The sequence below is a fragment of the Cynocephalus volans genome, chromosome 12, assembly GCF_027409185.1.
Source record: "Cynocephalus volans isolate mCynVol1 chromosome 12, mCynVol1.pri, whole genome shotgun sequence".
Taxonomy (NCBI): Eukaryota; Metazoa; Chordata; class Mammalia; order Dermoptera; family Cynocephalidae; genus Cynocephalus; species Cynocephalus volans.
In genome coordinates this window covers 21,297,178-21,323,915 of record NC_084471.1, presented here as the reverse complement: position 1 = coordinate 21,323,915, position 26,738 = coordinate 21,297,178, and the positions used below count along the sequence as shown (strand labels likewise).

Below are 26,738 nucleotides of genomic sequence, written 5' to 3'. Positions count from 1 at the left end.
CCTGATGTGTGATATTGGATCACGCATCATTGCATACTGCCAAGGACAGGGGGTCAGGGGAAGAAGAGATCATACCGAACACAAGGGACAGAGCAGAACAGAGGGTCCTTTGGAGAAGAACACCCTGCCACAGCACTCCTCCTCAGGCTGGTGTCTGTCTGCAGCTCGCACATCTAGGCCAGGCATGTGGGGCCTTGAGTGCTGTGGGGAAGCACCCTGGAGGGTTTGCTTTGTCCTTGGCCCATGTTCCCGGGATCTGATGGGAAACTAAAGGAACAGAGAGAGCCTGGCGCCTCCTTTTCGGGGGACTGTGTACCTGATAAGTTGTGTTTTTATGATCAAATTTACGACACTGAGAGAGGCCAGGGAGTCGAAGATGTGCGCTGGGCTTTTCAAGAAAAATGAGGTCCAGAGAGTTTTAAGGCCAGCCCCATCTGCCTCGGAGGGGACATGAGGAGAGAGGGAGGGACATGTCCTACTCTCTGGGCTGGTTTCTTCCCCCACTGCCCCCAAATGAGCAGGGAGTGAGGCCAGCAGGAGAAATGTGTGGCTGGGGCAGGAAGATGGAGCTGGTAAGAGGAGAGAAACCCCTGACGGACAGACCCCATGGATGGGCTCAAGGGCCAACAGACAGCTTTTCTGAGAAACGATATCTTTGGAGATGCTTTGCTGGCAGGACTGACAGCTATGAGGCCCCAGACAGCAGCCTGTCCCAGGGGATACACACAGCTCCTCTAGGACCAGCTCCAGAGGAGTCGGCCGCAGGCACAGGAAGACGGGATGGAGACCAGCATTCTCCAGCGTCACCTTTAGTTTTGGGGGAGAGAGAGTATTGAAGTAATGTATATTAGGAGCCTGAAATCTAATTTCTATCCTTAGTTGAAGGGTTGTTTGGTTGAATTTTATAGCTAAGATTCAAGGAAAGCACGGGAAGGCCACATGAGGATGCACAGGCAAGAAGGTTCACTTTGAGATTATTTTAATGGTGAAGGACTTGAAACCTCCTGCGTGCTTGCCGTGGGCGCCGGTTAGCGTTAAACATGAGGAGACCTCAAAAAGCTCATGGAAAAGTAGAACCGGAAAATAATATAAATCCTTCCATGAACTTTTTGAAGTACGCTCACATGAATATATATTAAACATGGCCCTGTATTAGAGAGAGAGAGAGAGACAAGGAAGGAAGAACACCCAGATATTAATATTGATTATTTTCAGAGGGCAAATACTAGGTGGTTTGTTTGTTTGTTTGTTTTGAAGTCTGGGGACAAGAGGAAATTTACCTTTGTTTCTGTTCATAAAATATTTTCTCATTATTAAAAAATTCAGAATAGTCCAGACAGAAAAGCTAGAAATGACTGACCTTCTGGGCGATCTTCCTGCTCTTCCTCCTGCTTTTCTGTGTTTGAAGTTCACCGCCAGGGGTTCTACTATTTGAATTAGAACAAGCATTGGCTGTTGATATTTTAAAAGGCCGGCCTGCCCTTGGAAGAGCTTCCCCTGTTTCTGTGAAGGGTCCCGATTTCTGCCACTAGCTCGGCTTCGTCTTCAGGCACTGTGAGCCCTGGGGTTAAGAGTCTCAGGACCAGCGTTTAGCAGGGGACCCTAGAAAAGTCGTGTACCCCCACCGGGCCTTGAAGCCTCTGTCTGTGAGATGGGGACACCTGCTTCACGTTCTGAAAAGTGCCTTTGTGAGGAGCAAGCTCCTTGTCAGCTGTCAAGACCCACAGAGAAGTGCATAGAAAACAGGTTCCTGAAGAAGTGCGGGCGCCCCCGCTGAGCTACACTAAACCCTTCCTAATGCGAACAGCTTCTAGGCCATTCAAAGATGAAGGAGTCATCTGCCCAGCAGAAAGTAAAGGACAGGCAACCTGACCGTGGCCCTTCTCACCCAAGGAGGCTGTCAGAACCGGCCATGAGCCAGAGCCTGGGCTGCCCCCTAACCCTAACCCTAACCCTAGCCCCAGAGAAGAGGACACGATGAGATGCCCCCACCCTGGTCCTCTACTCAGAAACCACTGAAGGACCTGCTCTCCTGCCCACAGGACACAAGCAAGGCACAGTCCATATTCCTCTTCCTGCTAGGTCAGAAAATCTGACCCCTGCCCACCCCCACCACCCCAGCCTCACCTCTCGCACTCATACGTAACGCACCAACCAGCCATTCCCTAAGATTCCAGATACTCTCAGACTCTGAGGCTTTGCATAGACTATTCTCTCAGCCTTAACGCCTCCCCCATCTGACTAGCACCTTCTACTCAGCTTTGAAGATCCAGTTCCAGTGTCATCACTCCCCACCGCCCCTGCAGCTGGTAGAGTTGTTAATACCGTTTACTGTTTCCCAAGCACTTGATTTAAACCCCTGTAAATGTACAAAAGCAGAAATAAAGACAACTTACGTGCACGTGTGTGTGTGTGTATAAGAACAACACCTGCTTTACTTTCTGAAAAGTGCTTTTGTGAAGAGCAAGTTCCTTGTCAGCTGTCAAGACCCATGGAGATGTGCAGAGAAAACAGATTCCTGAAGAATACACATGCTATATAGAGACAAAAGTTTCTGAACAGCAGTTCGTGTTTGCTCCAACAAAAATATAACTGTGATAATGACGACGATGATGTCTTGTTAATCTTTGCTTCCCCTGGCCCTGGCATAAGTAGAAACTCAATATAATGTTTGTGGAACAAGTAAACAAATGCATCACTCCACGTGGAGCAAGGGGAAGGAGGGAAGGAAGTGAAAGACTCTCCCAGGGGTGTGCACTCACGGGGTGGTCTGCGTCCAGTTCTGCTCCATAGCTCAGAATCTGATTGGCAAATCTGTCGAGATCTTGAATGGTTCTTGGGAACCAGGGCACTGCAACACAGAAAGGCAAAGTCCTGAATGCAGATTGGCAGGACGGGGCAAAGGCCTCGCTGAGGTCGGAAGCACGGGATCAGTCCCAATTAGTCAAGTCGATGGTGATGGCAAGTCGGGTTTCAGATAACCCCCAAATTACTGTAATTAAAAGGCTGAATTTCATTTTCCATGGAAACTAATTTTTAAAACACATTCTCAAACACATTCTTTTTTCTGAAGATTTTATCTAAATTATCTCAAAACTCATCTCCCTCCCACCCATGGTGGTAGCTGTCTTTGATGGTTTTCTTCAGCAGAATATTACATGTAACCACTAAATACACGTTAGATAAAACCAGAGCTGTAAACAAGGGTGAGCCCATGAGACCCCCATCTTCCCATCATGCTTCCTTCCCTTCCCAAAGGCCCCAGGCTCTAGGCAAAATCTTTTGATCCCACGGCCAGTTAGAAAACCGCCACTGAAACAGACTGAATGGAGTCAGGTGGTTTGGGACTTGAAGATGGCTTGCCGTGCTGAAGAATCTGTGGGCTTGCTGTTGAAGCAGCCTAGGAGGGGAGGATCTGGGGTCTGAGTTGTGTGTACCCTGTCAAGACAGGAACCCCAGCAAGAAGAGTCATTGGTAGCGTCCAAATCCCTGTGGCTTATGGGGAAGAAGACACACGGGAGGTGGGATGGTCGCAGGAATGAACGGAGACTAGGAAATGGTGGACTGCCAGTTCTACGAGAGCAAGAACCATGAGTACTCTATAGTGGCGGGTCCATAGGAAAAGGAAGGAAGAGAGAGGGAGAGAAGGAGGGAGGAATGAGAGAAGAAAAGGATAGAAAGAAGGGAGACAGAGAAGATGGAAGAAAAGGAAGGAGAAAGGAAGAAATGCATGAATGAGCAGATGAACTCCTCTGGTTATGTTAACAAATAAGGCACCGACGACAGTAACCACCGTCCAGAGTGTCTACTCTGGTCTAGTTGCTTCTTCTGAAGTATCTCCAAAATAAGGAAGGTGGAACTCCTATGGCACAGATGAGTAACTGAGACCCTGAAAGCCCAAATAACTGGCTTAAGATCACACAGGGAGTAAGAAAGTGGTAGATCCAGAAAGAAACCAGAGAGCAAAAGAGGATATGGTGGGGGACCTTGAAGTGAGTCCAAGGCATCCAGGGCTTCCTCTAAAACGAGGTTGAGGGGAAAGATGCTGCACGTGCGTCCGCCTGAGGTGTGGCTCAGGGTCCTGGCTCCGGCTGCCTGCCTGTCCTCTCTGGGCCTGCTCTGTGAAATGGGGATAACTACAATGGAAGAACAGCAAACGTGTTTTGAAGCCTTCCCACGTGCCAGGCACTGTGCTTAGCATTTTCGGTGGAGCATCTCCTTTCATCTGAGGATCGCTATGAGGAGCAAACGACAACGCAGGCAAGGGCGCCACCCAGGTCTGGCACAGCAGAGACAGCTTTCCAGCCCATCGTGTCACAGATGCTGACAGCTCGGGCTGGCAGGAAAGAACACGCGCGCCATCTAGTGGTCAGCCTCAGGAAATGCCCTCCATGATCTAAACAGTGGCCTCAGGACGGGAATCCGCCACATTCCACCAAAACAAGGGGACCTTATCTCAACAGGTTTCACTGTTTGTAAAGGTCAATTTACAGCCTTGTTAATCAGAGGTGTTTAAACTCTCTACTGACTATGGTAATAATAAAAACTAATATTGAGTGCTGTACTAAATACTTTACCTAGGAGGTGGATACTGCTGGTATCTTCATATTACAGAAGAAGAAACTGAGGTACAGAGAGGTCAAGTGGCAAACCCAGTACATACACTGCTAGTAAACAGTGGAGTCGGGCTTCAGCTTCAGGTCAGCTGACTCCGAGGTCTCTGGTCTTGACCTCTACCCCATCCTACCTCTTAAAAAAAGGTGACAGAGCACACTGGTCAGTAGGGCTGGCCCTGGAACCTGACTGCCCGATTGGTTCTCTGTAGTTTCCCACCTGGAGGTCCCCATACCCTACAGTCCAGCCGGCTTCTCAAGATCAGCTCCCTATGGAGAGTATACACAGAAGCAGATGCTGAAGAAGGATTCCAACTAATGCTTGCATTGCACTTGCCGTGTGCCAGGCGCCGTCCTCAACACTACACACACGCTACCTCCTTCAGTCCTCACAACAGCCCCACGAGGTAGGTATTATTCTTATCTGCATTTTACAGATGGGGAAACTGAGGAATGGAGAGGGTGCATCTCTTGAGCGACCTCCTTGGCCCCACTGCCGAGACTCTGGAGTCTTGGATGACTCAGCACCCCCCTCTACCCCTCTGGCACGGAACCTGGCTTCCCATGCTGTCACCTAAACTTCTCCCCAAGGTCTCCAATCTCCTTGAGTCCAGCATTTGCTTTGCACAATCAACCTCTGTTGTCAGCACTAGAAATGGGGTCCATTTCCCAGCCAGGACTGGAAAGGCTTGGGAAAGGACACTCCCTTGGAGTCACCCAGGGCTTGAGATTTCCTGTGAGACCTTTCCTGTTTCTCCAGAATGGCTTAAATGAATGACACTCACCTGGACAAGGGGGCCTGTCGCCCTCCTCTGTAGTAAGGACCATTGACAACACTATCTCCTCACCTCCAAGGCATCCCTCCCCTACCCTCTCATCATCTCTCTTCTGTGTGGGATTTATCTACAATTCTGGCAGTAACAGCTGCCCCCAGAGACAGGTCAATCCAGCTCTTTCTTACTGCACCAGATTCTGACTTGAGGGAGCCTTAGACTCGCCAAAGGAGATTCCACAAATATGTACTGAGCACCTATTACATATCAGGCACTGGACATTGAGGGCTGCGTACCCTGCCCTGTGGTGTTTTCATTCTAGTGGGAGTGCCACAGAATAAGCAGCAGATAAATTTAAATACGTAACAGTGCCAGGAAGCTCTTGAAGAAGAAAGCTGGGTGAGGAGATGGAGAGTGAAGGGGATATTATTTTTTTAAATTTTTTAAATGTTTTTCCAGCTTTATTGAGGTATAACTAACAAATTAAAATTATATGTATTCAAGGTGTACAATGTAATGATTCGATATACGTACACATTGTGAAAGGATTACCACCATCAAGTTAATGAACACATCATCACCCCAATTGGTTACTATTTTTCGAGTGTTTGCGTGTGTGTTGCAAGAACACATACGGTCTACTGTCTTGGTATAGTTCAAGTATGTCATACAGTATTATTAATTATAGTCACCATGGTATACATTAGGTCCTCAGAACGTATTCATCTTATAACTGAAACTCTATACCCTTTACCAACATCTCCCCATGTCCCTACGCCCCCAGCACCTGGCAATCACCATTTTACTCTGTTTCTATGACTTTGGCTTTCTCAGATTCCACTAATAAATAAGATCATGCAGTATTTGTCTTTCTGCATCTGGCTTATTTTACTTAGCATGATGTCCTCAAGGTTTACCCATGTTGTCACACATGGCAGAATGTCTTTTTTACAGCTGAATAATACTCCATCATGAAAAAATACATGTATACACATACATACATGTACACCACATTTTCTTTATCCATTCATCTGTTGACACGTAGCTTGATTTCATACCTTGGCTATTGTGAATAGGGCCGCAATGAACATATGGATGCAGAGATCCCTTCAAGATATGGATTTCATTTCCTTTGGAAATAAGCCCAGAAGTGGGATCGCTCAACTGCATGGTAGTTCTATTTTTAATTTTTTGAGGAACCTCCATTCTGTTTTCCATAATAATTGCTCCAATTTACATTCCTACCAACAGTGTACAAGGCTTCCCATTTTCTTCACACCCTGGCCAACACTTGTTATCTCTTGTCTTTTAGACATTAGTCAAGGGATGCTATTTTATATGACATTCTATGGCTCCAGGCCCAAGGGTGAAGACCTTGGTGACTTGACATTGCTTTGCCATAGCTCCAGTGGGATCTGGGATAGTCAGGGTCTGTCCCTAGCCCAGAGCTGTTTTTCTATCTGTCTCGGGGAGAGTCAGTCTAGCAATGGTTAAGAGCCTGACAACAGAGCCAGACAGCCTGGGCTTGAATTTTGTCTCTGCACTGTCTGTCGGACCCAGGGCAAGTTATTAAACCTTTCTGTGCCTTAGTCTTCATATCTGTAAAATGGTGATAATAGTAATATTATAAAGTACTACTTTATAAGAATAATATGAGGTTAAATGAGGTATTACCAACATATAGTAAATACCACTCATATTACTGTTTAGCTGTCTGCTACAGAAGATATACAAGTTGAGTATTCCTTACCTGAAATGCTTGGGACCAGAAATGTTTTAGATTTTGAATTTTTTTTTCAGATTTTGGAATATTTGCATATGCATAATGAGATATCTAGGGAATAGGACCCAAGTCTAAGCTTGAAATTCATTTATGTTTCGTAACACCTTATACACATAGCCTGAAGGTAATTTTATACAATGTTTTAAATAATTTTGTGCATAAAACATGTAGTCAGGTATGGAATTTTCCACTTGTCATGCCAGTGCTCAAAAAGTTCTGGATTTTGGAGCATTTCAGATTTTGGATTTTCGGATTAGGGATGCTCAGCCTGTGTGTGTGTGTGTGTGTGTGTGTGTGTATACTTCAAAAAGTTTGTGGAAAATAGATTTAAATAATCATATGAATCTTTCCACAAACTTTTTGAAGTATCCTCATATATTTTGCCCTTGGCTCGTCATAGCACAGACAACAGAGTAGAAAGTTTTCTATCAAGGCTAGAAAGTCTGCCACTCATTTTGTTGTGCAACTGAGCAAGCATTTTATCTCTCAGAGCCTTAGTTTCTTTATCCACAAGATGGATTAAAACAATCTTTCCATATTATTGGATGAATTAGATGCTGTAGCAGATGTGACACATCTTAGCACAGCGACTGGCCCACAGTAAGTGCTTAATCAGTGTTAACTGTTAGGATGACAGAGATTTTAATTGATGATGATGATGATGATGATGATGATTTAAAAAGGAGGAGGAGGAGGAAGGAAACAACAGAGACTGGAGACAGGAAGCTGGTTCTTTGCTCAGGTTTGATATTAACAGACTTTCTAATCTTGGGCCTCAGTTTCCCCTCTATAATATATGGGTGTTAGATTCACTTGTTGCTACAATCCCTTTTGAGTTCCATATAGTGAGACCTGTAGAATCTTTTGAAGGGCTGAGACTGACCAGAGGACACATGAAAAGACAGTGCCACGTCAATCACTGTGTCGACCTCGTTTATTTTCCAGAAGTATGGTCACCACATTTGCTCTGCTCCCAAATGCACCGGCTCATTTCCCTTTCTCCTCTCACCAGGGAAACAACGTTCTACTCCACAGATTGAAGCCCATTTGCTCCCACCTTGACCTTAACCCGAACTGGACAGTAGACTGTCCGTGCTACTCTCCCAGCCAAACGCCAGGGGGCAGCAGAACCAGCATATTTCCAGCTCTCAGTGACTATTTTTTCCCCTTCCTCAAAGGAGGACACTAATGGGTCGGTCACATGGCTTACTCCAGACTGCTTGGTAGGGGGAAAAAAAAAATCAGAGAACTTAGGAAAATTTCAAAGATTCCAAGGATTCAAGTCTTGGTAAAGAGGAGACAAAGATCAAATAGCCCACCAAGCCCCAGGCCTTGACCTCAGGACCTTGTCACGGCCACAGAGGCTGTGAGGGTCTCCAAAGAAGCACAGTGAGGCTGTGGAGTTCTCACCCGAATCCAGGGGCCTCTGTGGGTTCTGGGCCCCATAATTATCCAGAAAAGGCCCAAAACACAGCCAGGCTGGAGAGATGGCAAAACCTGGCAGCTAATCACATAGATTCTAGAGCCGGCCTGTCTGGTTCCAATCTCATGTTTGGCATTTTGGAACTTTGAAACTTTGCAAATTACTTAACCTCTTTGTCCCCCAGTTTCCCATCTGCAAAATAACTAATAATAGCGCATCCTTCAGAAGGCTGATGTGAGGATTGAAAGGATCTAATGCATGAACAGTGCTTAGAACAGTGCTTGGTGTACAGCAAGTACTTTTTACCTATAAATACTTAATACTTACAAATAAGTAATAATACCACTAACTATTTCTAAATCTGGGATAGAAGGAGTACCCAGGTCAGGCCTAACATTCAAGAGAAGAAGTTCACCAGCTGTCACGTTGGAGAGCAGACACAAGGCTTAAGGGAACGGGACCCAGGAGAAGGTGTTGGGAGTGGAGGGGTCAAGGTCCTGATGTAGCTCACTTCTGGCTGTCAGAGCTGTGACATGAGCAGTGTGAGGACACCAAGAGCAAGGTGGGGAGACCACAGAGGATAACCAGACAAACTCAGCACCAAGCCTTTCCCGTTGGACTGACAATTTCTACTGTGGAAAGCATGTGCACATCTTGGACTTGAAGCCAGCAGGTCTGGGTTCAAGTTTCATCTCTCCCACCTTCCTGAACCTCTGGCTTTTCACCTGTGAAATGAGTCAGGCAACTGAGCCCTGGCTGCCTCCTCGTTTGGGGTGGGAAGAAACTGACCTATAGCAGGTCGATCTGTGCCATCAGTTATTGAACTTGAACGTCACAACAAACCCCAGAGACACCTGCCTGGCTAAGGAAATACAGTCACACAGGCCACTCATGGCAGAGCCAGAGTCCACACTTATGTCCCCAACCTCTGTACCTGGACTCTTCTAACTTTTCCCAGCCAAAAAGTGATAGCTACCTTTTTTTCCTTTAAAACTACATTTTTTGAGACCTTACTAAGCACCAGATATGGTGCTAAGTGCTTTACTTCCATTTCTCTTTTAGTTCTCCCAGCAATCCTAGGAGGTAGACAGTACTATTTCTGTTTGCTGATAAGCAGAAGCTCAAAGAGATGAAGTGACTTGCTCAAGATCACTGAGCCGGCTGAGCTGAAATTAGAATGCTGCAGCCTGTGTACCCCACCACCACACTGGGTGGGCTTAGCATCAGTGGGGTAAGGGAGGGGCTCCTTTATTTTAGATTCCCGTTCTCTCACCTCGATAGGGAAAGGAGGTGACAAGCTAAAGTAGAACTCTAAAGGACCTTAAACAAGATCCTTAGGTCAGCCTTGAGTCCTCCCCACCTTCCATCCCAAGTCTCCCTGGATTTAGGGGAGGAATTTTTCAACAGCTCAGTTCTCCTTCACATATCTCTTCTTCAGTGAAGGTAGCAGATCCTTCCCCCCACTCCACTCTCACTCTCAATGCTGGGAAGACAGACTGACCTCAGAGACCCAGGCCTCTGTTTTGAAAAGTTAAATCAGATTAGCTCACTAATGACCTTGCCAAATACCTCGGTGGTGGGCTGGCCCGTGAGCCCCTCCACAGCCTCGCAGGCTGCTGGGCTGGGCGGTTAATGAATGACTTGGGCAGGCTGGTGCAACAGAGGCCCTCTGTGAAGCCAGAGGTACCCGGGGGCAGGGGGGCAGATCATTAATAAATATTGATTTGGATCCAAAGGAAGCAGCCTGCTAGAGAGCTGGCCCTGGACACCCACGTTGTGGTCCCATTAAGTCGGGGTCAACTGCTCAGCCGGGACGCCAAGGGGTGGCTGGCTGAAGAGAGCTCCTGAGCGAGAGGCCCCTACAGGCCTGGCCAGAGCCTGCTTCCTGGCCAGCAGGTCAGAGCAGGCACATTAAATTTACAGCAGTTCAAGGTGCAGGCTGAGTCCAATCTAACCCCCTCCCTCCACCAGACGTTCATCAGCCCCGGGGTTTAGCCAACAAGGCACCCAGGCTTGCCTCCAGCCTGTCTCATGAAGAGCAATAAATCCTCATTTTTCAGGCCCAGAATAGAAGGGTGTTTTCACCCCCTCCTCCCAGGCTCCCGGATGTCTCCTCCGAGGCCCCCAGCCCTGCCGAGATGCAGTCTGATCCCAACAGCTCCGGCAAGGGAGAAGGGATGGCCTGCCAACATCCTGCAGGATGGAGACTGTGGAGGGTTTTCTTTTTCTCTTTTCAGGAGTTTCTACTTTATTTCTGGAGAAGGAATTCCCTTCAGGAAAGTCTTGGCCAGAATGGGTGAGCCAAAGGCTGGCTAATGGTGCCAAGCTACTGCCCTCTGCCTCCTGGACAGAGCAGTGGGCAGGCGTGGTGGGCTCAGGGTAAAGCATCTTTCTCTCTGCTCACATGTTAGGTGAGAATCTGAAACTGGATGAATAAAAGGGACCTAGCACATGAGACAGGTGAAAATGTGCAGGATAAATAGATGGAGTAAGTGCATGAATATGTGTGAAATGATGAATAAGTAATTGACTTACTCCAACCACCAACCTAAACTGGACCTACCCTCCTGATATCCTTTTAAGACATTATGTATCTCATGAAGGTATCTCCTGGCAGGTTGCCCACTATGTTCTCAGGTACCCAATTCTGTCTTCTGAGAGCTCACATTGCACTGAGATCTGGTTACCTGCCACTTAGAACTAGAGTCATGGTCAAACTACACTGGGTCTTCACAGAATACAACTAAGGCCTCCTTCCCATATAGTTTATCCAGCAGTTCTTCCCTGGCCCTGTTCCCTCTCCCCTTATTGGCTGAACCCAAGACTGGGCTCAGTGCACCTCCTGTGAGTACTTCTGAAGCATGCCACTCTTCCCTATGTCTGCCATATAGCAATGGCCTACTAGATTACAGGACATTTGAGCCTAAGCACTATGTCTGTCTTTTTCACTATGGAATCATATCCAGTGCCTGACACTGAATGGCTGCTCAATCAACGTGGGTGGCATGAATGAATGATCAACTGAATTAGGGGGTAAATGTGAAGAAAAGAGAAGAAGGTGGCAAAGCTGACTCTGTGGTTTTTGAGAAGGAATAGTAAGAAAGGAAGGTGAAAAAATTCCAATAGTCAGAATATTAAAAAGAAAGGACCACATAATTTATAAAATGCTAAAGAAGAGAGAATTCCTGGGGGATAATGGTGTCAAATGCTACAAAAATATCAAGGAGGATGAAAACAAAAAGAAAAGAAAGAGAGAGAGACTATTGGTTTTGGTAATGGGCGTTGTCAGAATGGTAGGAAAGAAAGGACAAAGAGAGGAAAAAAGGATGAAAGGAAAAAGGTGAAAGAGAGGGAAAGAGGATGGAAGCAGGAAAGAAAAGAGAAAGGAGGGAGGGAGAAAGAAAAATTGCACGAGATGCTGGTGTGCTGTCTCCTGTGCCAGTGCTGTTTGCAATAAAACATACAGCCAAGTGGATAACGTTAAGCACAGGGGGTAATATTTGGAAATGAGTGATCATTTGCAGGGCCCCTCACATAATCCGCCACATGAACTTGCCTGTAGCTGCTAGGTGAGGCTGGTCCCAATGAATGGGTGACTGCCAACTCCCTATATATTACTAGTCGGGTCAGTGTCTTTATCCATGGAGCTGGTGGTGACAAATAGCTGTTCCTGGCAGGGGTTATAGATCATAGAGATCTCTCCTTACTGAGGCCTAAGGATATCTAAGACCAAGGGCCTATTTAATTCAAGCAAAGTCAATTCAATCCTTCAAACAACCCCCCATACAGAGTATCTCACACGATCCCCTCCATGAACCACGGGAAGTGGCAGAATGGGTCTTAGCTACTTTTCACAGATGCAGAAGAAGAGGCTGATGAGGTCACCCAGCTGGTAGGGGTCGCGTGGGATTCAAACCTAGTGGGCAGCAGACAAAGTGAGGATCCAAATCCTGGCCTTCACTCTAAATTCATTGCTCCTTCTGAGTCACTATGATGCTCCCTTAATCCAGCATAAAGGGCAAGTTGACATTCAATTACAGTCATTTCATGTCCTCGTCTTACCTCCTTCAGGTAAGACGGAACACACCTGTCACACAGAGAAAAGATGTTCTCGGTCTAATTCTAACTTTCACAATCTTTTGGATTGACCCAAACAGCATGTCATGGTGTCCTTTCTTGGCAAAGATCAGGAGTTTTGGGATTCTGGACTTGCTCAACCATAGGATTTTGTGTATCCTAATGAAATACTCCAGGATAAGTTTGCTGGTAACGTTTTGCATGGATCCTACATGCCAGGCACTGTGTGCGAATTATATCATATAACCCACACAGCCACAATGGCACCCAAATATCTTCATTTTACAGATGGGAAAAGTGAGGCCCACAGAGGGCAAGCAACTTGGCCATACAGCTGGCAGCCCGGGAATTGAACTGGAACAATGAAAACTACAAAATCCATGCTGCCTTTCGCCTTTACCTGTCTTGTTTCCTAATATTGAAAACAAAAATAACATTATCTGCTTACTCTGGCCATCTGAATTGGCTGTTACAAAGTGTAAATGAGAAAACCTAATGGGAAAAAATTTCGAAAACACTGGGCTTGGTATACAAATGAGGGATTCCTCTTAGAATGAGAGCTTGCTTGAAATTTTAGGATCTTCCTTAGCTGGAAGCCCCATGAGCTGGCAAACTGGATGGGATACAGAAAGATCATTTGCTCAGGATCTTCCTCACCAGTGATTAGAACTGTCCCTGACAGCCTGTGGGAGCAAGCCATGTGCCAAGCACACTAAGAGCTTCTCTCTCCGGCTCTTCAGTAGGTGTCACCTCCCAGAGTGGGCTTATCATCCCAGCTGGGAGTCTGCTTGTCTCAATGAGGCAGACCGCTGAAACAAAAGTCACCTCCCCAGCTACCAGGACTTAGGGCTACATCAACACATCCAGTCAGTATCCAGAGAAAGATCAGAAAAGGCAGCCAATCCTGTGTGTTTTTGTAAATGTGCAGATACTTGGTCTCCTGCAGACCCAGGGCCACAAGCAGCTAAGAGGCACACAAGCCATGAGAGGCACGTGTGAGGAGCAGGTTTAGAACTGAGAAGAGGGCAATGGGAAGGCAGAAAGAGAGGGTGGATTCAGAGGAAGGAAAAGAGGGCAGAAAGGCACAGGTGGTAGGAATGGGGGAAACCCCAACCCTCTGGATCCCCCTCCAGCACTAAGCAGCTTCTCTCTAAAGATTCTTAACTCTTTGGGAAACATGACTTCTTTGAAAAATGTACTCTCTTAAAAAATATACAGGCACATGCTTTTATACCATTTTGCCCACAATCCCAGGGTCTCTTCAGAGCCCTCTAAGGAATCCTATCCTCCCCTGAACTCCAACTGATCTGAAATGTCAGCCTTACACAGACTGCTCTTCGGAGCAGCATATGGAAGCAGAGAAGATAAAACTTGAGAGGACAAGGACGGGGAGGGGGATAGGAAGAGAAAAATATGTATCATGATGTTGTGTTTGTCTTCTCACGGTCATCATAAGTGTCCCCAGGATGGATGGATGGATAGATAAAAAGATCGATAGGCTTTCTGCTCCCCACAGGAAATATAGCTGTACCAGCAGTCTGGACTCACTTTCCACACCAGGACCTTTACAATCACCACATCTTGAACCAAATCCAATAAATATCCTTTTGCTCTTGGAAAATAACTCTAAACAGATAAATTTCTCAAAAGGTGATGCTGCTTTACCTCCATCTACCCACAGCATTTTGTCTGTCTGCCTCTCCTGGCTGCAATCTGCCTCCACGTAGGAATTTTCCATTCCCCACTAAATGTAAAGTCATGCAGAAGACTCAAAGGGAAAGGTAAAAGGATTAGTAGATTGATCAATGGAAGACATTAATGCTCTTTCATGTTGGGTTGAAGCAGGATTTGAGGTCATCAAGAGAGAGGGTAGCAGGAGAATAGACCTCACGTATTCAAAAGACTCTCTGGATTAAAATCCTATTAAACTCACATCAGCTTCTCCAGGAGGCATTTGAGAAGGTTGAGGTTTCTTTAACATGTCACCATAATTAACCTTCCCTTAAGATGTTTTGGGTGGGGAACTTTAGCAATTAAGAAACTGAAAAAACTTTCATTTTTTATCATCCGCATGGCTTTTTGAATGGCTAAACTAGAGTGGAAAGTGGTTTAACTTAATTGATTTGAGGGATTCAGATTTCCCACTTGAACCTGCTGTCAGACTCGTCCCTGAGATCTGAGCTCCTCAATAAAAAGGGCATTTTGTCCAGAGAAAGAATCAAAGGTTCAGTTCTACTATGATGCCTTTCTTCCTCTGATCATTCTCCCACTGAGTCCTACAGAAAAAACAATTCTGCAAAAGGGACAGTCATTTCCGCTAACAGGATCTGTTTCTGGACCCAGACTCCACTTCACAAAGACCACCACAGAAACCCCACAGACCTGTCTTTCTCAGCAGGTGCAAGGTCGTGCCGTTTCAGCATCCGCTGCATTCCTAGCAGCTGTTTGGTTACAAGTAAGTGCAGGGCAGGTGGGGGCAGCCAAGACGGGACCGGGTGACCAACCGTTCAAAGAAATGAGGGTCACAAAACCCATGTTTTTTTAAGGGGTTAGTTTTAACTACTGTATCTTCACTAGGTAAAATATCATCTCAACTTCAGATATCAATACCCTGTTGTTTTGAGGTGAGGAGCCTCACTGGGGAATTGAACCTGTGCTGCTTCAACTTCTGCTAAGCCCAACAGCAACTATGCAGCACCTTGACATGAAAACATTCGTTTCTTTGTTTGTTTGTTTGTTTGGGGCTTTTTTTTTTTTTTTTTTTTAACTTTCACACTTGCTGGGTCCTGAGAATGAAACAGCAGAGAAGAAGCCAAATCCCATTAGCCCTGTGTCCATTACAGGACCTGTCTTTCTACTGCCTTTATGTGAGTGTTTTGTCGCCCTTGTCAGACAGTGAGCTCCTCAACAATAGACAGTTTGACCCTCTCTCTCTCTCTCCAGCTCCTCCCGCAGTGCCTGGCACAGAGCGGCACTCAACACAATCTTGCTCATGACTGCACAGGATCCACTCCGTGCCTTAAGGCAAGTCACAGCCTCCACTTTTACAATGAAAAATTAAGAAGTCTGAAGGGCTGCATGACCTCTGAGGTCATTTTCCAGTTCTCAGGATCTCTGACAAAGTGGTTGTGTACAGGCTGGCTTTTTGTGGCTCCTAAGGTCATGCCAGTATTTATAATAGCAATGATGATGATGGGAAGAAGAGAGAACATCGATTGAGCCCTTAAACATGCTCTGTGCTGTTCTCTGTGCTTCCCCCTGTGATTTCACTAATCCTGTAAGCCAGAGACTCTTGTTACTCCCATTTGATATAGTAGGAGACTGCGAAGGTTAGTAATTTGCTCGAAGTCACATCAAATGTGGTATGCCTGGTTCTGGGACCTGCACTCCTAATGATCCCGCTATATCCCTGCTAAGAACCTCCTTTCTGAGCCTCTGATTCAGGCTGCCAGCCTTCCAGCTGTCTACATACATCTTCCTGGCTCCCCAAGAGCCACCTGCTCCACAGTAAATTGCTTTGACATGCAAACCCCAGGGCTCAGCTGGCCTGGCCTCCACCTGCTCCAACCAAAAGCAGAGCTTGCCCCAGGATCAGCAGGTGCCTTGTCCTGAGGGTCCGCAACTCCAGTTGGGAGCAGGTGGCCGGAAAAGCAGGAGATGGAGTCATCAGGGACGATGAAGGGGAAAAAGACAGAGAGGGCTGATCTGAGGAGGAATTCCAAGTCCCTGCATCCAGAGACTGGAGCCCATCTGCATGGTTCTTCTCCCTGGTGTGGGCTGCCTTGCCGAGGTTATCCCCACAGCAGGACGAGGGAAGAAAAGAGATCTCCTAGGAAAGCCTTGGAGCTGCCTTTTAGAAAATTTTTGAGTGCTCTGTCCCTTGTCTCATTTTAAAGCATCTCTGCCTATTAAGATGCTATTTTCAGCTACAGTGCCTGAAATTCTCTTGGCCTAAAGTCTTCAGTGTTTGGGGAGAAAAAAAACTTTTGATTTTACAGTAGAAAAAAAACTGATTATTAAAAAAATAATGTTCATCTCAGCAATTGCACTCATAACTATTTTCCCAAACAAATTGAAAACTTACGTACACAGAAACCTGGACATAAATATTTACAATAGCTTTATTCATAATCACCAAAAACTGGAAACAACCAAGATGTCCTTCAATAAGTGAATGGATAAACAAAGTGTAGTATGTCAATACAATGGAATATTATTCAGCAATAAGATAAATGAACTACTAAGTCACAAAACACTTGAAGGAATCTTAAATGCATATTGCTAGGTAAAAGAGGCCAGTCTGTACGACATTTTAGAAAAGGAAAACTATGGGGACAGTAAAAAGATGAGTGGTTGCCAGAGGCAGGGTGTGAGGAAGGAGGGTGAACAGCTGAAACACAGGGCATTTCTAGGGCAGTGAAACTGTTCTGTATGACGTGTAATGAGTACATGGGATTATGCATTTGTTAAAACCAACAGAACTGTACAACATGATGTATGATCTTGAATGTAAACTATGGACTTTAGTCAATAATAATGTATTGATATTAGCTCATCATTTATAAAAAATGTACTGGGGGCCGACCCTGTGGCTCACTCAGGAGAATGCAGCACTGGGAGCGCAGCGGCACTCCCGCCGTGGGTTCGGATCCTATATAGAGATGGCCGGTGCACTCACTGGCTGAGTGCGGTCACAAAACAAAGACAAAAAAAGAGAATGTACTGCACTAATGCAAGATGTTAATAGGGGAAACTGACATAGGGGTAGGGAGGGGAAGAAATACGACATGGGAACTGTCTGTAGTTTCTGTACAATTTTTGTGCAAGCCTATTATTGCTCTGAAAAATAAAGTCTGTTAAAAAAAATAGTTCATCTGAATATGCTTTGGATGCTAAAAAGCAATCACTTTATTCCTCCATATTCTGTTTAGGCTAATCATAATCATAATAACAACCATATACTATTATTTATGCAGCCCTAGAATGTATCAGGTACTGTTCTAAGCACTGTTTATGCATCATCTCATTGAATCCTCATAAAAGCCCTATGAAAAATTGAGGTCAGAACAGATAGAGGGACTTGGCAGGGGTTTCAAAGTCAATAAGCGGAAAAAGTAGGACTTGAACCAAAGTTTATTCAGTTTCAAGGTCACACTTATGATTCCTACACTCTCCTACCCTTCTCCCCTCCAGGAGACGTCAAAGAGCAGGATTTCAGTAAGTAGATAATGGGACAAAGCAAGCCTTGACAACTTCTGTTTTTAACCATTCACTCACAATTATTTGCTGAGCATCTGATCTGTGTACGAAGAATGGTGCTAAACTCTGACGATATAAATATAGGTAAGAAAGTCTCCCTGCCCACAGGAGCTCAAAATTTAGTAGGAGAGACAGACAAAGAAGCAGATGATGTCAACGAAATTGCTAGGAACAAGGAGCCAGGCAGGTCCAGCTGCAGGACTGGAATGTTATGAGAAGGACTTGGGGAGAGGCCTCTGGTTGGAACGGAGATATCTAGGGATCTTACCTTGAAGGTATACCTTCAAATGTATTTATATAGAAAGCACTCTGGACACCCTAACCATCGCACCTCTGAAGATGAAAGATGGCGAGCAAGATAATCTAGAATTGAAAAATTTATGAAAATGGCAGCAATAGAAAGAAAACTACTAGTATAAAACATAGCTACCTTGAGGAAGGAGAAAAATAACTAATATTTATTAAATGCCTATAATATGCTAGGCACTGCTCTAGGTCTCTACCTACATCTTCTCTTTTAATACCCCCAATCGTATTACTTTTGCCATTATGTTATAAAGACAGTATAGAGTCATTCATGTTGCAAAATTCCTCTATTTCTTACCTGTGTCTTTCTTCTTATCTCGGGAAAGTTCATGCACGGTGGCGCCAATGTCATGCCTCAAGATCTTGATGATGTTTACCAGAGCAGGCATGCTACGTTTATCCAGATAAGTAAAAAATTCATACTCATCTTTCTTTAAACGGGAAGGTCTGGATTCAATGTGAGTCAGGTTTATATCATTCTCCTAGAAGAATCAGAAGTGTGAAGAGACAGTCATTGGGAGTAACATAGGCCAAAGGTGCAAAAACAAAACAATGCAATGAAATGCAGAGTTGAAGAGTAGTGTTTTTATGGTTTGTTTATTTTGGTGTTTTTGTTTTTGTTTTAACAAGAGTAGAAGAAAGTCCTTAAATTTGAAAAGTTGTTTACTTTTTCCTCTACAAAACCCAGTACCAACTGGCAAGAGGTGGGAGAAATAGTTCAAATGTTGCAGAATTTAATCACATGGAAATCTGCTAAAGGCCTAGAATTGCCACCATAAGATTTTGGTTTGGTTCAAATATCTAGGAGAGTGATGCCAAAAATATTTACACAGGAAAATTCCCTTTCCCAAATGAAATCCCATAGAATCTCAATTAAAAACATATATAGATGCAACATGGTTCTGCTTGAACAGGGTCCACTGGAGTCAGGCTTATTGAGTTTATATCTAAGTTCTAAACTATCTTGGCTATAAGACCTTAAACAATGTACTTTTGTGTTTCTAACCTTCAGTTTCCCCATCTGTAATTTGCTGGTTTTAATGTCACCTGCTTCATAAATGTGTTTTGTGCATTGGATGAGCTAATACATACACACTGCCTGGCACATGGTAAATGCTCAGTAAAAATTGTCTAATATGAACACCATTAATGCTTTTATATATAAATAGTCCCCAGCTTTTGATGGTTTGACTTAAAATTTTTTGACTTTATGATGGTGCAAAACATGTACACATTCAGTATTACATCAATAAATTACCTGAGATATTCAACACTTTATTGTATTTATTTATTATTAAATAGGCTTCATGTGAGATGATTTTGCCCAACTGTGTGCTAATGTAAGTACTCTGTGCACATTTAAGGTAGGCTTGGCTAAGCTATGATGTTTAGTAGGTTAGGTGTATTAATCGCATTTTCAACTTGATGATATTTTCAACTCATGATGGGTTTATCAGGAAGTAACCCCATCATAAATTGAGGAACATTTGTAATTACTTTACATTCAAGTCATCCAATAAATATAGATAGGTGGTGGTGGAGGCAGTAAGAAGAGGATATGTTCTAGATATTTTATATAATTTCCCCAAAAGTATGAAAGTTATCAAGGGACATGAGAAGAGTTTGCAGGTAGGAAAATGGGAAAAGGTCCCTTATATTCCATACCACCCTCAGATTTGACTACGACTTTGATTCACTATGTGGCTGAGTGAGATGGATCTCAGAAATCCAAGAGCAAGAACAGGCACCAATAGAGCCTTCATATCTCCCTGGAGAGCACTTCTTTAAATCAAATATATGGGCCAAGCTAGGTACTATGGTAATGCAAAGATGAAGAAGATATTACTACTTTGACATTAGCTATCCCTCCCACATTAGCCACCCTTACCCCCAACAGACAATTTTTAATGGTTGACTGATGTCCATTGTCTGGATGTGCCACAATTTCTTCAGCCAATATGCTAGTGACGCACATGCAGGATGCTTTTTATTTTTTGCCACTGGAAACAATCAGCAGCATTATATGTACATTTTTGCCTACTTTTCTAACTGATTTCTCAGCACAAATGTGTAGGAGCCAAATTGCTGGACCAAAAAGTATTTACCCCTTTAACGTTCTTTATATTTTGTTCCATTGTCCTCCAGAAAGGTAGCACTCACCAGTTCTTCCTTTCCATTAGGGGACCCATACTCCTCACTGTACCAACTTTCAGGGTTTTCAATGTTCTTGATAGATGAAAACAGCTCATAACTCATTGCTCTGTTTCTTTATTTAATTGTTGGTGAGACTAAACATTCTTCCCAGGTTTAGTGGCCATTTGTATTTCTTCTTTTATCAATTATCAATTCATGCCATTTTTCTATTATAGAGCTATTTTTTACTAGTAAGTAAAAATTGTTTATATATTATAACCACACTGCCTTTCCTGCCAAGGATAAAGTGAGCAGTCCACAAATGTCTACTTTTATGGTTGTTATTACTATTATGTCAAACACAAAAAACTAAAACCTCTGGGTATAGTAAACACAAAGAGTAACCTCAAACAGGCTGTCTTCCTGTTGGTTCTGCCTCATGATCCCCGAGAGCACGTGATGCAGCTTTTATTTATGGCTCCAGCTGCAGAGAACACAACCCTGACAGCTGTGGCCAGGTAAACCACCGTGAAGGCCCTAACTGGAGAGAGAGAATGTGCAGGACAGAAGGCCAGAGAGATAGAGGTAGCTTGGAAGCTGTCTGGCAAACAGAGGTTACATCCTAAACAAAGCAAAAAGCAATGTCATCCTTCCTGGCTCAGAAAGAAAGGGAATGAGTAGGCTCCACCTGCTGTTTACCTAGGTTGAAACTTCAAAAGAAGAGGTAACCATTCCCTGCCTTGTGTGGACCAGAGAGCATGGCAAAGGCAAGAACCAAGAATGGACACGCCTCTGGCACACTTACTTGTGTAGGAGTTTGAGAAGGCAGGGGAGGGGGAGGAGGCTGTGTGTGTACAGGATGGAAGTGCTGGGAGCAGACCACAGGACAGGAGTGCTCACGCCCACACCCCGAGCCTTGAAACAGCCACTTCCACTGAGAAGCTTCTCACTTTGGGAATAACAATAAAACAATTTATGCCCCATGACTCAGTTTTCTGATGCTGGAGATCTACCTTACGAAAAAAATTCACAAAACTTTTCATCAAAATCTCTAAGGTAATTAAATGATTAAGTGGACCATAGTGTAATCACTCAGTGGAAGATTATGCAGCCATTAAAAAGCAAGTGACCTTGTTTTTCTAGTTCTTTAAGGTGAAGTGTTAGGTTGTTCACTTGCCATCTTTCCATTCTTCTGAAGTGAGCATTTAATGCAATAAATTTTCCCCTCAATACTGCTTTTGCAGTATCCCACAGGTTTTGGTATGATGTATCATTGTTTTCATTAGTTTCAATAAACTTTTTGATTTCCTGCTTGATTTCTTCTTGGACCCATATGTCATTAAGTAGAATGCTGTTTAATTTCCATGTGTTTGTATAGTTTCCAGAGTTTTGTTTGTTATTAATTTCTAGTTTTAATCCATTGTGGTCTGAGAAGATACATGGGATAATTCCAATTTTTTTGAATTTATTGAGACTTGATTTGTGACCTAATATGTGATCTATCCTGGAGAATGATCCATGTGCTGATGAGAAGAATGAATATTCTGAGGTTGTTGGGTGGAATGTTCTGTAGATATCTGCCAATTCCAATTGGTCTAGAGTCTTGTTTAGATCTTGTGTTTCTCTACTGATTCTTTGCCTAGATGATCTGTCTAATATTGACAGTGGAGTGTTCAGGTCCCCTGCTATTATGGTATTAGTGTCTATTTCCTTCTTTAGGTCTAATAGAGTTTGTTTTATAAATCTGGCTACTCCAACATTGGGTGCGTACATATTTATGATTGTTATGTCTTCTTGATAGATCAGTCCTTTTATCATTAAGTAGTGTCCCTCATTGTCTCTTTTTATGGTTTTTAGTTTAAAGTCTATGTTGTCAGATATAAGAATAGCCACTCCAGCTCGTTTTTTCTTTTCTGTTTGCATGGTAAATCTTTTTCGAACAATCCAATCCTAAAGTTAGCAGACGGAAAGAAATCATTAAGATCAGAGCAGAACTGAATGAAATTGAAAACCAAAAAACAATTCAAAAGATCAACGAATCAAAAAGTTGGTTTTTTGAAAAGATAAATAAAATTGACAAACCATTAGCATGGCTAACAAAAAAAAGAAGAGAGAAGACTCAAATAACAAAAATTAGAAATGAAAAAGGCGATATTACAACTGATTCATCTGAAATACAAGGAATCATTCGAGACTACTATAAACAACTATACGCCAACAAATTTGAAAATCTGGAGGAAATGGATAAATTTCTGGACACACACAAGCTCCCAAAACTGAACCGTGAAGACGTAGAAAATTTGAACAGACCAATAACAATAAAGGAGATTGAAGCTGTTATCAGAAGGCTCCCAACAAAGAAAAGCCCAGGACCAGATGGATTCACAGCAGAATTTTACCAAACATTCAAAGAGGAATTGACACCGATTCTTTACAAACTATTCCAAAAGATTGAAACGGACGCAAATCTCCCAAACTCATTCTATGAAGCAAACATCATCCTGATACCAAAACCAGGTAAAGATATAACCAAAAAAGAAAACTACAGGCTGATATCCTTGATGAATATAGATGCAAAAATCCTCACTAAAATACTAGCAAACAGAATACAGCAACACATACGAAAAATTATTCATCACGATCAAGTGGGATTCATCCCAGGGATGCAAGGTTGGTTCAACATACGCAAATCAATAAATGTGATACACCATATTAATAAACTCAAACACAAGGACCATATGATCATCTCTATAGATGCTGAAAAAGCATTTGATAAAGTTCAGCACTCATTCATGACAAAGACCCTCTATAAGTTAGGTATAGAGGGAAAGTATCTCAACATAATTAAAGCCATATATGCCAAACCCACTGCCAATATCATCCTGAACGGGGAAAAGCTGAAAGCTTTTCCTTTAAGAACAGGCACTAGACAAGGATGCCCACTCTCACCACTCCTATTCAACATAGTGTTGGAAGTACTAGCCAGAGCAATCAGAGAAGAGAAGGAAATAAAGGGCATCCAGATAGGAAAAGATGAAGTCAAACTGTCCCTGTTCGCAGATGACATGATCCTATATATCGAACAGCCTAAAACCTCTACAAAAAAACTGTTGGAATTGATAAATGATTTCAGCACAGTAGCAGGATACAAAATCAACACACAAAAATCAGTAGCATTTCTTTTCTCCAATAGTGAACATGCAGAAGGAGAAATCAAGAAAGCCTGCCCATTTACAATAGCCACCAAAAAAATAAAATACTTAGGAATAGAGTTAACCAAGGAGGTGAAAAATCTCTATAATGAGAACTACAAACCACTGGTGAGAGAAATTAGAGAGGATACAAGAAGATGGAAAGATATTCCATGCTCTTGGATTGGAAGAATCAACATAGTGAAAATGTCCATACTACCCAAAGTGATATACAAATTCAATGCAATCCCTATCAAAATTCCAAAGACATTTTTCTCAGAAATGGAAAAAACTATTCAGACATTTATATGGAACAATAAAAGACCACGAATAGCCAAAGCAATGCTCAGCAAAAAAAATAAAGCTGGAGGCATAACACTACCTGACTTTAAGCTATACTACAAAGCTATAATAACCAAAACAGTATGGTACTGGCATAAAAACAGACACACTGACCAATGGAATAGAATAGAGAATCCAGAAATCAACCCACACACTTACTGCCATCTGATCTTTGACAAAGGCACCAAGCCTATTCACTGGGGAAGGGACTGCCTCTTCAGCAAGTGGTGCTGGGATAACTGGATATCAATATGCAGGAGAATGAAACTAGATCCATACCTCTCACCGTATACTAAAATCAACTCAAAATGGATTAAGGATTTAAATATACACCCTGAGACAATAAAACTTCTTAAAGAAAACATAGGAGAAACACTTCAGGAAATAGGACTGGGCACAGACTTCATGAATATGACCCCAAAAGCACGGGCAACCAAAGGAAAAATAAACAAATGGGATTATATCAAACTAAAAAGCTTCTGCACAGCAAAAGAAACAATTAAAAGAGTTAAAAGACAACCAACAGAGTGGGAGAAAATATTTGCAAAATATACATCTGACAAAGGATTAATATCCAGAATATATAAGGAACTCAAATAACTTTACAAGAAGAAAACAAGCAACCCAATTAAAAAATGGGCAAAAGAGCTAAGTAGGCATTTCTCTAAGGAAGATATCCAAATGGCCAACAGACATATGAAAAAATGCTCAACATCACTCAGCATCTGGGAAATGCAAATCAAAACCACATTGAGATACCATCTAACCCCAGTTAGGATGGCTAAAATCCAAAAGACTATGAACGATAAATGCTGGCGAGGCTGCGGAGAAAAAGGAACTCTCATACATTGTTGGTGGGACTGCAAAATGGTGCAGCCTCTATGGAAAATGGTATGGAGGTTCCTTAAACAATTGCAAATAGATCTACCATACGACCCAGCCATCCCACTGTTGGGAATATACCCAAAGGAATGGAAATCATCAAGTCGAAGGTATACCTGTTCCCCAATGTTCATCGCAGCACTCTTTACAATAGCCAAGAGTTGGAACCAGCCCAAATGCCCATCATCAGATGAGTGGATACGGAAAATGTGGTACATCTACACAATGGAATACTACTCAGCTATAAAAACGAATGAAATACTGCCATTTGCAACAACATGGATGGACCTTGAGAGAATTATATTAAGTGAAACAAGTCAGGCACAGAAAGAGAAATACCACATGTTCTCACTTATTGGAGGGAGCTAAAAATTAATATATAAATTCACACACACACATACACACACACACACACAAACCGGGGGAGGGGGGAAGAAGATATAACAACCACAATTATTTGAAGTTGATACAACAAGCAAACAGAAAGGACATTGTTGGGGGGGAGGGGGGAGGGAGAAGGGAGGGAGGTTTTGGTGATGGGGAGCAATAATCAGCTACAATGTATATCGACATAATAAAATTAAAAAAAAAAAAAAAAAAAAAAAGCAAGTGACAACAACCACCTGTGTAAAACAAAGTGTCAGTAATCACTTCAAGATATGTTTACAGTGGTGGTTTCTAGATGATGGGCATAGGGGTGATTTCATTTCCTTCTATTTTCTTTTTTATTATAGCTCAACTTTTCTGAAAAACAACATTTATTACTTTTATAATAAAAAATTAACTTTATTTCTTAAATGGTTATATGATAACCACTTGGGAAAATGCTTATGATATATATGGGTATGTGATAATTAAAACATGGTTAAAACAATTACGGCCAGGTCAACAAAGACAACAAAAAGACTATAAAGAAATGCCTCAAAATGAGTTATAATGAGATTAGTCATAACTTCTACTTATTTGGCGAAAAGTCTTATGTGAGTGAAGTTTCTGGTTAAGTATGCACTGAACATACAACTGAACTTTTTAAACCATTTCTTTCCCATTCAAATCAGTTTAATAATTATCCCTCTAGTCTGACATGCAATGTCCTTACCAGGGATTTTTCAGCTTATCAGTGTGGATCCTTAGAAGCCAACACTTTTGATTGCTAAGAGAGGCTTCAGAAATTAATTTCCAAGCCTGATTAGGATCATAGATTTAGTAAATGTATTTTTATTTTTCAACAAAAGTTCTATGCAGGTTTAATAAATTGGCCCATACACACTACTCACATCTTTGGTGAAGGATAAAGAAAGCAAGTATGACATTACTGCTATCCGCAAGAGGCAAGAAAGGCTACACTCTTCAAAACAAGTTCATGATTTGTGCAATAGTCGGTGCATGCATACAAACAGCATAAAACCCTGATTAATCAGGACTCTGGTCTGGGGCACAGTGAAAGTATGAGGCAAAGTGAAATGAATCATCTAATTTGCTGGGATGGACCAGAAACCCCTTCTGTACCATCCATTAGGAAGGCCTTTCTAAAGAAGGATCGCTCCCAAGTGAGTAAAAGTATAGACACACATAATTTACAATAATAAAATGTTCGAGCTGCACTTTTAGTGGTCCTCACCCTGAAAACCGTCTTTAGAATCCCACTCTTGCTTCCTCTTGGAGAGTCTCTTTTCTGATCCCCTGGATTTTTCGTCTCCCAGTCTTCTTCCTCCTAATGAAATTATTTCTTCCCCACCCTCCCTTCCAGGCAGTTAGTGCTGCCTCTAACTCAGAGGAGACTCTTTCTGGGGAGAGCCATGATAGCAGCTTAATTCAGGCTCTGTTCAAGGCTTTAGAGAAAAGAACTTTCTTTTCCTTGTGTTCCTTTTTTCTACAACCTTTCTTGCCATCAGATTGATAAGAATGAGGATCAAAAGGGCTCTGTGGACTGTTTCAGTGTAGGCTACTGATGAG

The 26,738-nt window shown here is 43.0% G+C and overlaps 1 protein-coding gene across 1 annotated transcript in view; it reads right to left on the bottom strand.

The window, feature by feature from the left end:
• The window catches only part of PAH (phenylalanine hydroxylase), a 70,256-nt gene that overhangs the window by 25,107 nt on the left and 18,411 nt on the right, over nt 1-26,738 (bottom strand). Inside the window, exons 3-4 of the mRNA XM_063075784.1 lie at nt 18,533-18,716; nt 2,763-2,851 (exon numbers count right to left, since the gene is read on the bottom strand). Coding sequence (XP_062931854.1) covers nt 2,763-2,851; nt 18,533-18,716 — 273 coding nt within the window. The remainder of the gene's footprint in view (nt 1-2,762; nt 2,852-18,532; nt 18,717-26,738) is intronic.